Raw genomic sequence first — 12,201 nt, 5'->3', positions numbered from 1 at the left:
GGCAAGCAAAGGAAGAAAGCTGCTAAATAAACAAAGGGAGAGAGATCTAAATCGGCTCCCTTCCTTCGTCACAGAAACTTGAAAAGCAAGTCGGGTCACTGGAACCGGGGCAGCAAACCCCCTCCTTGGCAGGGGCCGCAGCCTCCAGGGTAGGCACCGGGTAGCAAAGGTCCCCAAAGGTGATAACGGAGCCAAGGGCCCCACAGCAGAGAGGGGATGTCGGGGGGGGTCCTCCTCTCTGCATCCATCCCCCCGCCTGACCAGCTGACCAGGGCAGAGGGGGGCTCCCTCCCCAGCAGAGCCAGGTGCACCAACCGCTTCCCGCCCTTTTCCCCTCTTCTCCCAAGCCTGCCCCACGCCGGAAGGAAGCGGGTGCCTGACCGCCTCCTCCAGGATTCCCCTTCGCGAATCTACGCCGGTCACTTTGCCATTTCATCCAGGCTAAAACATTCCCGAGGCAGCTGCTCCTCGGGCACTTCAGAATTGCCAGCCGCCTCAAGGCAGACATGCGCACGCGCGCACACACACCATCGGCTCAAGTATCCCCACATTCTGGGGCAGCATAAACCCAACACCTATTTCTCAGGCTGGACAGTCTCTGCCTGACCATCAGGACTTCTCTAAAAAAAGCTCCTGAAAGAAACCCAGGAGATAAATCGTATTAGCCCACTAATGACCGAGTAAGACCCACTGCTCTCCGTTCTATTGAGAAAAGCCATGGGGGCGGGGGGGACGCACTAGGAAGGTAACTTCAGGTGGCCTGGAAGCAAATGGGGCTGAGAGTCAAAGAGGGGGCATCAGAGCAGGGACCCTGGAGGTCTCCTTCTGTGAGTCAGACTTTCACAGACGAACCCAACGCAGGAGCCTGACGGTGGCAGATGAGATTCTGCCAAAACGTCACTACAACTTTAAAAGCACAACTACAATGACGTGGGAAAATACCTGAACAAAGCTGAATACCATACATACATGCATACATCCATCCATCCTCCAGCCCCCTAATCATCTTGGTTGCTCTTTCCTGCACTCTTTCTAAAGGTCTCGACATCCTTTTTTAAAACCTCACCAAGGAGGAATCTTAGCAAGAAGCTAATTAAATAATTATTCACTTTTTACTAAGACTATATTACTATTATTCTTCTCCTCATCCTTCCTGGTACCTATTTCTTTCCACTTATGACCAGAACCATGTTGCTTGTATCTTTACCATTTATATGGTTTTGTTTCCTAGTATGATTTGACTGCTTATTAGTAACCTATGACTATCCCTAGGTGTTGTATTTATGATTCTTGGTGAATGTATTTCATTTTTTTTCTTTATGTACACTGAGAGCAGATGCACCAAAGACAAGTTCCTTGTATGTCTAATCATACTTGGCCAATAGAGAATTCTATCTATCTATCCATCCATCCAATTGTTAGGAAGTAACTTAGGAATGCCCACATCTCTCTCTTCCCCCAGACATTAGGGGCCTGTCGAAACAGGAGCCTCCCCCAGAACAGCACAGGATGGGAGAAGGGCGAGTGATGCTCCTCTCCTCCCAGGTGAAGAAAGAGGATCCAGGTAAGTCAAATGTAGATACTAGACAAACTTATTTTTACAATCTTACCTGTTTTATCCCCCTCAGGCATGGGTGAGCTCAGTTCAGGTTTGGGGGATTAAGGGAACAATGGTCCTCTCCCCCAGGAGGCAAGCGAGGGAGGGTCCGCTCAGTCAGCAGCCAGCTCCTCCCCCTCACCTGGACTGAATCCGTGGAGGGCCAAGGGGTGGGGCGGGGCGCTCTGCTGGTTTCGGGATTTTGTTTTCTTGAACAACAGAAACAAGGAGGCGGCCAGGGAAGGTGACAGAGAGGCAGGGAGCACAGGCAGTGCGCGCTCCAGTTCTAGACAGGTCCAATTTCAAGAGTTTCCCGTATCCTTTTCTCCCGATTAACCATGGATTTTCTTAGGGCCCAGAGACAAGCCAGGCCCAGCCTCCTGTTTCCCACAATGGCAACAGCTCCCCTTCTTCCCATTTGGACTCCAGGAGCCAGCGGTCCAATTGCTACTTCGAACCATCACCCGCTGTCCCAATGAACGACGCTTCCCAGACCAGCCTCTTCAGTCCAGGAGCTCAGCTGCGGCTGCGTCTCCCACCCAGCCAGCCACAGGCTAAACTGCAAGCGAGTTATGAGCCGTCGCTGGTGGACGCAGAAGAAGCCAGAATATGCCTCTTTCTGCACTGTGCTGTGGCCAGTCCACGCTTTCGCCCTCATCTCATTTCGGGACTTGGCCTAAAACCCCTCCAGGTCAAATCAGCCAGCTAAGCCGAACTTTGACCCCTGCCTAAAACAATGAAGAATGGTGGTGCCACTTTCCCCAAGATCCCCTACACACGCACACCCAAATCTTGTTCCAACAAGCGTCACATGCTCCCTTTCAAAGTCCTCCTGTTTCAATAGCCGGGGCTAAATCCCTGGCAAGCAATCAAGGAGCTGCCAGCCAGAGACTGAGGAAAGGGGTGCCGGCCGAGCGAGGCCCAAGGAGAGGCTGGCAGAAAAGTTGCCCTTTATGAAGGGGCGCGGGCGGGCGGGCGGGGGGGGAGGACCCACACCGCTTGGTCGGCTATGGGGCATTCTTAGCAAGGACTGAAAACTCTCCCGTGGCAAACCCCCCGCTTATGCCAAGACTCTGGCAAAGGTCCCCCCTTCTTTGTCAGAAATGGATGCCAAGAGGGACAATTAACCCTTTGCAGCACTGGAGAGGAAGAACGAGGCAGCCGAATGAGGGCCGCAGTTCTCCAGGAGATTTTCAATTAGATTTAAATGAGACTAGAGACACCCACCGTGCCTGCCTGCCTCTTCCCTGAATGGCTCTTTCAGTGCCAAGCAAAAAGGAAAGCCTGAAAGCTTGTAGCGTTATTTGTAAAAACCCTCAAGAAGCAGAACTGGCAGCATCCTATCCCTCCACGAGACACAGGCCCGCACTTGCTTTGCCCTCCTCCCGACACATCCTTCGCCTACTCCTGCAGGGGGTCAGGGGGTGGGGGGAGATCACGAGAGCTTTTTCTCCTCCTTTATTCTTCAGCCCGTTGAGTACCCAGGAGGTCACTGTGCTACCTACCCTGCACTTACTCCGCACCTTCCCCACCTGGAAATGCCATTTTCTCACCCGTTTGGAAGAGAAGGATCCCCTCCGAGGCCTGGATAGAATAGGCTTCATGCAGAGACTTGAGGGAGTCTGTGAAGGAATTTCCTGTGAGGAGGGAGCAGGTTCTGCACACAACGCCCTTCCCTTCCCCAAGGAAAACCAGGTGCAAACTGGCAAAGATCCCCTCCCTCTGCTCCAAGAACAGAACTAGCCCCTTGTCAACCCAACAGCACCCCAAAAAGCACCATCCCAAGTATAGCAGTTGGAAATAAAAGGATCCGAAGCAGCAGGAAAACTAGATCTTGATGTTTGAAACACAGAGTCCGCTAATAAAAGAAAACTCAAAACGTTTAGTGCAAATATTTTCTTGCAGCAACTTAGAAGAGTCTGTACTTGGATATCAACAGATAGATAAACATCAAATATACTCCGCCAACAAAGATGGGGCAAGTGTTAAGTCAACAAAAAACGGAGCTGGTACTTGCCTGCAGCTCCAGTTAAGATATCTCCAGCCTCCAGAAACAATATTCTATTAGGTTACACAGCAAGGTTGAATAGACTAGATTTGAAGACCTCATGCACAGAATTCATGACGCTATTAAGACGAAACAAAAATATGACGAAAGAAAGCCAATCGAAAGAGCTGTCCATTAAAAGGGAGAAGGCAGAAAGCAAAACCCAGCAGAACAGCAAGAGGGCTCATATCTAAACATCCTGTAGAGAAGAAGTCTGCAAAAAATTAATGACACCGGTGGGCACAAAGGTTGGGTCACTGAAACAGAGCCAGTTCAACAGCGAAGTGGGCCTCAGAAAATGCTGCTAACGACAAAATGGGGGGAGGGTTTGAGAAAGACCAGCTGAACTACTTCAGGATGAGGCAGTTCAAAGGATGGGTCAGTCGTCCATATGTGCAGCACTCAAGACTGTCCCGGACCACTAAAGCAACTCCACGCGGCCCAGAGGAGGTTCAGACTTCAAGGACAGCTGGAATAAAGGCGGCCAGACCCCGAAGAGGCCCTGCCTGACATCCAGGGGACAGGGGGTCCCCAAATGCCTCCCCTTTGGCTTTCGATGCTGCTCCTTTGCACCGCAACCCATCGGGAAGAGTCCAGGAAGGGCCCAAGACAGGCAGAGCTCTGCATTCCTCTGGCAGGCGAGGAGGAGGAGGAGGAAGGCTGGTCTGGAAGCTGCAGAAACGGGACTGAAACCACTGGGAGAACCGTCAGCAGCCCCAGAGGGTCGCCAGGGGGTGGGGGGGAGCCAGGCTGCTCCCGGGAGCCCCAGAAGGGAGGCACTCGAAGGGCTGGCAGGGGGGGACCCCGAGGCTTCCCGGTGGGATCCTCCAACACAGGGGTCTTCAACCTTGGCCTCTTTAAGACTTGTGGACTTCAACTCCCAGAATTCCTCAGCCAACTTTGCTGGCTGAGGAATTCTGGGAGTTGAAGTCCACAAGTCTTAAAGAGGCCAAGGTTGGAGACCCCTGCTCCAACAGAGCTCGGAGACGGAGAAGCCCCCTCAACCGTCCTCCTGCAGGGAAGCCCGGGGTGACTTCCGCCTCCTCTGCCCCCGGGACCCCCAGCCCTTCGGGGGCTTGGACAGGCTCCTCTCGGCGCCTCCCGGCCCAAAGGCCGGCGCTCCCCGGCCGACACCCTCTTGCCTTCCCGAGGAGGCCTGCTGGGCTCCCGGGAGGAGACGCCGCCCGGGCGGGGGCTCCGCTGGAGACGGGGCGTGAGGCCGGGTCAGGCCGGGAGCCCCTCAGCCTCGCCCGGCTCCGCTCTCGGGGCCGCCGCTCCCTCCCTCCCCTCCCTCCCTTCCTCACCGGCCCCGCGGCGCCGAGGGCTTCCCCGCTCCGCCTACGCGCGCCCCGGGAGTCTCCCCCCCGCCCGAGGCAGAGCGGACGGAGCTGAGTTCTGGGGCCGCGCGGACCGGGCAAGGCGAGGGACCTCATGAAGGAACGGCGGGGCGTGACGCTTCGGCCGGGCACGGTGACGTCACCCCGGGCGCTCGCGCTGCTCACCTCGGCTCGGCTCGGCTGCGCTCCGGCCCGCTCGCGCCGCCACCTCCGCTTCCTCGCCGCCGCCGGACGCCGCTCGCTCCGGATTGGCCACTCCCGCAACCCTCCCGCGCTCCTCACTGGCCTCCGCGGAAGCCGCCCCTTTTCTTTCCTCCCTGGCCACGCCTCCTCGCCTCCGCCTCTCCCCTGTCACTCAGCCACACTTTCAAGCCTGGCGCCTTCCAGCCGATCGTTCCGCCCCCTTTCGGAATTCCGACTTCTCGTTGGCTGCTTTGTGTAGCCGGGCGTAGCTGCTAGTGGTTTCTATTTACGCCACTCCTCACCCCCGGGTCTCTCGCCGCAGCCATTGGCCGGGAGGTCCCATCTCGTCACTTCTATTGAGTCGTTTCCCCGAGGTTGGTTTGTTCCGCCCCGCGCCGAAGGGAGACAGAGGAAAGCGCCCCGGAGCCTTTCCCGGCCTCTGATTGGCTGCTGGTGGGAAGGGGGCGTTCCCTCGAAGGCTCCCGCACGTGGCGCACAGCTGGCCGTCCGCCTCGCCTTGTTGTCGTTTCTGCTCGGGCGGCGAGGCGAGGCGAGGCCGGACCCCTCCCGCCCTGCTGGCCGTTTCAGAAGAGGCGCGGGGCGGCCTTGGTTCCTCTCTTTATTACTTGTCTTGGAAGTGTTTGGCCCCCGGACTCTCAGTTGCCAGCAGAGAAATAAGAAGAGAGTCCTCATCAAACCACATTTGGATGGGAGACCACGAGGAAATCCCACGCCAGGAGCCGTTTTTGGAATGCTGCCAAGAAAGCAAGGGAAACCCAGTTTTGACCTTTAGGAAGAGGCTCTCCAGCCTTTGGGGTCAACTAGGACAGCCAAATCTTCTCACACAAATGCTTTTTCAAGATTTCTGTACTATTGTCCATTTTTTTATCCCACCTTCACTACTCTTAACTAAGTCGAGTGGCAAACGTACACAAGGCTCCTCCCTCCTCCTCCTCTTTTCTCCACAACAACCCCCCCGTGAGGTGGGCTGGGGGCTGGCCCCAAACCTCCCAGGTGGCTTCCAGGCCTGAGGGGGGACTAGGACTCGGCCGCCTCCTGGTTCTAGGCCAGCGCCTTGACCAGACGCCCTCTTTGGATGCCCTTCTAGTCATAATGGCTCGCAGCTTAGACCTGAAAAACCCCGCCGGCCAGTGTAGAGCGCTATGGCCTGTGCTGGGGCCGCAACGGGTCCCTCCCAGGCGCTTCCCGCTTGGCCTCGCACATGTTTACTATTTTTCCCTAATCTTTTTTATTGTCTAGCTTCCATATTTATTCTCCAGCCGCTGATAAAATAATTCCCAGATCATCTAATATTCAGCTCCGGGGGGTTAATCCAGTGTTCCTCTGGCTGTGCCAAGCGCCCCCAGGGGTCCTGTGGACTCCTCCACCCGCTCCTTTCTCTCCAGACCGGACCCAAGCACTGCAGGAAACACACACACCCAGGACAAACTCCACCTGGCTTCCTAAGCTCAAGCATCCCTTCCTGAAGAAGGGTGAGGGAGTCCCCGAGCCCTTTGCTCCCTGCCTGGGGACGTGTCTGGAGGGCCCGTCCTGACCTTTCTCCCCCGATTGAGGGGCAGCTGATAAAAAGGGCTGTTTGGAAAGTCCAAAGAGTTCAAGTCTGCCATGAGTCTTGCAACAAGAAGGGGAAGAAAAGGCTCTGGCTGAGCACAGCAACTTGACTCTTGCAAAGGTCTTCATCCTGCAGCCAGCCAGGCCACAAAGCCCCATGACCAAGCACGCAGGCGTCCGGAGGGCCTGTTCCCTGAGGGTCTCCAAGGCCCCGGGGCTCCTGGATCGTGTCCCTGGAAGCTCCTATGGCTGCTTGGAGGAGGCCCCTTGGAGAGCGGAGGGCAGCCTGGGCCATAGCCAGGAAGGGGCTTCCCAGGAAGCAGCCAGAAAGAATGGCAGCTGCAGACACCGAGCCCTGAGCCTGCAGGGGCACGACAGGAAGGACGAAGAGGCCAACCTGGCAGGTGAAGCCAGTGATGGGCAGCTGCTCATCGGGCAGGCTCACAACAAAGCCCAAAGCAGCAACAGGGTGAAGCAGTGCCAAGAGGTCGGGGAAGAGTCCAGCCGTTTTGGGGGAAGGCAGGTTGCGGCCAAAAGGAGCCGGCCCTCCCCAGAGAGGTCCCAAGAGAGCCTCACCACGCCTGCTAGAAAGCTGGCAACCTCACCCACCGTTGGCTTGCCGGATGAGCGGACGACCTAAGGCAGGACAGGATAATCTGCTGCAGCCCAGAGGCCTCCCTTGTTGTCCCTCAGGGTTGCCAGGCAGGGTCAAGAAAGAAGACCCCTCCCCGCTTTGCAGGAGTCCCTCGAATGGGTCCCTTTAAGGAAGGCTCCCTGTCCTTCCACCTTCGTTTGGTGTGGAAGCTGCTCTGGAGCTGCTCAAGCTGACTTGAGGCTTAGCTGGCTGCCATTCTGGCAAGCAAGGAACCGGGGACACACACACACGCACACACAGCCCTATCCCTGCTTTTCCAGCTGTGCTCCCAACAGAGCATGCAAGCCATGGCTTCACAGGGTGGCTGGTCACGCACCTGCTTGGACCCAAGTCCTTCCGCCCCCCTTTCATCTTTTCCCAAAGCCCTGTGACTTTTTCTCTGGGCCTCAGAGCGTGTGAGGCTTGGTGGCATTTTATTCGCTCCTGGGCGGGAGGCACAAGCGAACTGGAGGGAGGCTCTTCTTCCTATCTTGACTGGCGGGTTTTACGGTCCCAGCGCCACTCAGCCGAGGCCTCCTCCGTAGGGTTCCCCAGGGACCCCAGGCTCTGCGCTTCAGCCTCTGGGGACAAGGACCCGCATAGTTTTCTGCAGCTGAGCCAGACCTGGGTCAAACCCACTTCGCTCACTTCAGGTTGGGGAGAAGAGGCCCCATCGTTGTCCTCCTGTCTGGGTCCAAATAATTGCTCCATGTAGACAACACACACACACACACACACACACACACCCCAGCGGGACAGAGCCTGGGGTGCTCCTGCCCAGAGCCTTCCTGGGCCAAGGCAGGAGAAGCCTCAGGGGTTGCGCCTAACTCTGCTTGTCCCCAGCAGGTCAATCGTACCCTCCAGAGGGGCTGGCAGAGCTTCCTCACCAAGGTGCATCGATTGGCACTGATGCGCTCAGCCTCCCTGCACACCCGCCGATGGTGACGGGCCTGTTCCTGGACGCCGTTCCCTGGAAGGAGCAGAGCAGACCCCGCAGAGCCCCCAGACAGGTCCTTGGACAGGCCGCCCACCGAGGGCTTCCCTGCCGGAGTGGAGAAGAGCCGCTGGCCTCCTTTTCCAGGGGGAACCGTCCTGGGCCTTCTCCTGCCCCGGATGGCCTGGAGGAGCCCCCAGAAGGCAAGGAGATTCCGGACACCCGTGTGCCCCATGGACCCCGCTTCCCCCCTCTTGATAAGACAAGGCTGGCAGCTACATGGACCACCCACCTCAAGCAAAGTCTCTTTCCTCTGCAGAGCCCTCCTCATACCGACCGATTCCACCCCCGCCGCCACCTGCCCACCTCTTTGGCACCTGCCCAGATCCTCAGGGACCTCCCAGGACTCGGTCTTAGGGGGTGGGATGTGGAGCGGAAAAGAGAACCTGGGAGGGACGGGGACTTCTGCCCCTGAAGCGCCATTAATAAAAAAAATGAAACCACAGATTTGCTCTACTTTCTAGAACTGCAGAGACCATTGAAAACCCTCCCCCACCTCCCAGGGTATGCGTGCACACACACACAAACACACACACACACAGAGGGCAACCATGGGCAGCCATGGTTTGTATAACACCTGAGATCTACACAAGGAAAGGGACCAGTGGGTTTTCAACACTTTCCTGGATCTGTCAAGGGTTTGGCCCCAGAGTGCCTTGGCAAGGCTGATTTTGGGGGGTTGTTCCCCAACCCTTCCGCAGGTCCTCCAAGTACGGTGAGCACAGGGCTGACCGCCAGCCTGTTCTCCAGGCCAGGCCCTCTCGCTTGTCTTGGGCTCTGGAAGGATGGCAGCTGGGATCTTGGTCCTGGCATTTCTCGCTTAAGGCCGGAGGACGTTCAAACGGGTGTAGCTCATTGAGGCTCAGGCCGAGTAGACATCCATCCCCTGTGCAGCTGGCTGGGTGAAGGGTCCTTCCAACTGACTCACGTGGGGTCTAGGGCGTTCTGTGAAGGCGGAAGGTGGCCCTTGCAAGCAAGGTTAGTGGCAAGGTGACCTGAAAATGCAGCCGCCATCCACAGGCCATCCCACCATCTTCAGGATTTATCTACCCTGCCTGAGGAAGGACAAAAGAGTTTTGCTGGGCATCATATACACCAATCAAAGAAATCCCATTTAAAAAGCAGGACACCACATTTGGGGGCCAAACCAGCTTGCTCGCCCCAGGACCAGTTGCCAAGACCTCCGGCCTGAACATCCATGGGGTCTGCTCCTCTGGGTTGAGGGTTGCAAGGAAAGCTGCCCAAGGAGGGGGCGAAGCTGGGCCCACCTGGAAGCAGGTGAGGGAGCCACACAGGCGGAGGATTCAGGGGCCCGGGCTTCCCTGTGAGTTTAGTGCAGTTTACCTTCACACAGAAATGTGCTAAAATGCGCTGAGGACAACAAGGCCCCCACAGATAAAGCCGGTGGTAGTATTCAATTTTTTTTACTACCGGTTCTGTGGGCGTGGTTTGGTGGGTGTGGCTTGGTGGGCATGGCAGGGTGTTCCGACCCAAACCTTTTTCCAAGAAAACAAATACCAAACCGAGGTAAAAGCAAAACCTTTTAATGCTTCTCTGCAAATTCCGTTCGTTCACAGTTAAAAGGCTACGAAAACTAATTGTCTCTGTAAAGAACGAGCCTTGCCAAGGTGGTGCAAGGCCGCCAAGAACACTAGATTAAGTTGCCAAGAAATATTTCAAATGCAGAGTCTCCAAACACCAAGAGAGCCCGAACGTCCACAAGGCTCAAGTGCAAAAACGTCTTTGCTTCCTGCAAAGAACTCCGGTTTCTCCACTGGCTTTTATCTCATAAGGGAGGGGCCATCACCTAGCAGCCTTACTCCCGAGTCGCCTGTGCTGCTGCAGCGGCTCTTTCCTTCGAGCAACCCTGTGTGCACACACCATGGGCACAGGCTCCTCGGGGTCCTCTTCCTCACTGCTGCCAGCCTCCACCATCTCCAGAGGCAGCACGCCACTCCCTGATGGTCCTGGCCCCACCCCTGCATCCCACGCAGGCCCCTCATCCGAGGCCTCACTGTCCAAGGCCTCAGCTGTCTGCACCTGCTACTGGCGAACCACAACACAGGGGGAGGATACTGCAAAATCCCCCTTCCCTCCCCACCCCACTAACCTGCTTTTCAGCTCCGTTCTCCTGTGCAGGGCAACCAAAGGAGACCCAGCCGATCAGCTGGGACTCAAGGGGAGGCGGAGAATAAATGGGGGCGGAGCCAGTCAGAGGTGAGATTGGCCAGTTCTCCAAACTACTCAAAACTTCCACTATCGGTTCTCCGGAACTGGTCAGAACTGGCTGAATATCACCTCCGGATAAAGCAACATAAAAGTTAAGGCACAGAAGCTTCTCCCTTCCCAGCGGCCAACTGGCTGAAAGGAGGAGAGCCGAACGGAGCAAAAAGCGGTGCCCACAGACACCTCGTGATGCCTGGGGGGCATTGGGAGGATCAGGATCGGGAAAGAAATGTGCCCCCTGCTGTTGGTGTGATGGGGGGGGGGGCATCTGGAGGTAGGGCCGGGCTGTTGGCTGAAGTGCTGCTATTCCCCCCCCAGCAAAGGAAGCAGGATCAGGGGAAATGGGGAGAGGGGCTACCCTGGCTACATCTTCTGCAGGGCGGGAATATCTCGGGGTACATAGGAGGCCTCTCCCCTTTGGGTCTCTCGGTCCATCCGAGACAGCCAGTCTGACTGCTTTGTGGCCAAGGCGAAACAGGGACCCTTAGAGGGCGGCGAACTTCCAGCCGGCCCTTCTCATGCCAGGGAGAGGCACAGAGAGGTATTGGGGTGGGGTTTCCTGTGACTGCTGCTCTCAGACCCACCCGCCCCCCCCTTCCAGAGGAGATAGATCACTTCTGGCCCGTAGGCATCCTCAGGGCGACCCCACCAGGACAGCCTTCCTTCCCCGCCCACCGGCAGACGGGGGATCTAGGGGTCTTGGCAGCTGCCAGGGAAGTCCTGGAGCCCTTCCTGGATTTAGCCTCTTCTTTCCAGGGTCTCAAGCCCGTCTGCAGCAGGAGGAGGGGGCTGGGGTCTCCTCTGCGCTTCACTCTGCTAAGTTGGGCCGCACTGCGCAAGCCAGCCCCAGTGGCCGCAGGAGTCCTGCTCAGCCCCCAGCCTGACCAGCCAAGTGTCTCAGCCAAGCAGAGACGTGCATATTTTTGCACATGGGCAGCCCAGAGGTTGCACCGCTGGCTTGAGGCTGGGGCATCGTCATTCGCTCAGCACAGCAGTCCCCAGGCCAGCTGGCCCGCAAGCTGCAGCGGCTGCTCCTGTGGCGGTTTCAATGTTCCTTGCTGAGTCTGCAGAGGGAGGCATCTCACTCCGCCCCCCTCGCCCCCCCCCACCCCCGGAACAAATGATCTCATGTGCGGAAGTGCCTAAGCCAGCCTGGGGATGGCTTGGGAGGCCTCCAGGTTGCCATGGAGAGCCAGGATAGACACTGGTGAGAGGGAGGAGGAGGAGGGTGCCACATCCACACCAGCCCTGGTCTTTTCTACCCCTTTGGCCACCAAGTCCTGCCTCTCTCCAAACCACAAAGCCAAGAAAGTCAGAACGTCTATCCTTTAGTCACAGGGGAACCGTAACACTTGTGTGATGCTTTTGTGATGGAGAATCATCGGCCTCAAGGCTCAGCCCCGTCTTCTGAGCAGGGATCCTCCACTCAGGTGCTTCCTTTGCTCGGCAACTCCTGGGACGGAGCCACCCTCATACTGGGAGGAGAAAGGCTGCCCCCTCCTCCTCTTCCTCCTGCTCAGCAGCCGCAGCCAGGGAGTTTCTCCCTTCCGAGGCCTTTCCAAGAAACAGGAGGAGGAAGAGGAGGAGGAGGAGGAGGTGGAACCCCATTGC

The 12,201-nt window shown here is 57.2% G+C and overlaps 2 protein-coding genes across 3 annotated transcripts in view; one reads left to right on the top strand and one right to left on the bottom strand.

Annotated features, from left to right (window-relative positions):
- PC (pyruvate carboxylase) overlaps positions 1–5,293 on the bottom strand; it is a 93,711-nt gene extending 88,418 nt beyond the window's left edge. Inside the window, exon 1 of one of the 2 annotated variants that reach the window (XM_026717744.2) lies at positions 5,147–5,293. The gene's annotated coding sequence lies outside the window, so the exon portion shown is untranslated. Of the gene's footprint in view, positions 1–3,150; positions 3,726–5,146 lie in introns of those variants that run through there. The other variant, XM_087913816.1, reaches the window with a different exon arrangement.
- Positions 5,294–6,655: 1,362 nt separating this feature from the next.
- LOC148124550 (uncharacterized) lies at positions 6,656–8,656 on the top strand. The gene is made up of 2 exons (XM_087913814.1): positions 6,656–7,223; positions 8,214–8,656. The coding sequence occupies exons 1-2, from the start codon at positions 6,894–6,896 to the stop codon at positions 8,313–8,315; spliced, it is 432 nt and encodes a 143-aa protein (XP_087769940.1). The 5' UTR covers positions 6,656–6,893; the 3' UTR covers positions 8,316–8,656.
- Positions 8,657–12,201: the final 3,545 nt, after the last annotated feature.

This window comes from Pseudonaja textilis, chromosome 16 (assembly GCF_049901715.1).
Source record: "Pseudonaja textilis isolate UNSWEBS1 chromosome 16, rPseTex1.2, whole genome shotgun sequence".
Classification (NCBI taxonomy): Eukaryota; Metazoa; Chordata; class Lepidosauria; order Squamata; family Elapidae; genus Pseudonaja; species Pseudonaja textilis.
The sequence above is the reverse complement of the archived record's forward strand: the minus strand, read 5'-3'. Positions and strand labels throughout refer to the sequence as shown.

Coding starts and splice junctions, on each gene's coding strand:
- LOC148124550 (XM_087913814.1), top strand. CDS start 6,894: ATGACCAAGCACGCAGGCGTCCGGAGGGCCTGTTCCCTGAGGGTCTCC. Junction 7,224..8,213: donor GGGTGAAGCAGTGCCAAGAG/GTCGGGGAAGAG, acceptor GCTTGTCCCCAG/CAGGTCAATCGTACCCTCCA.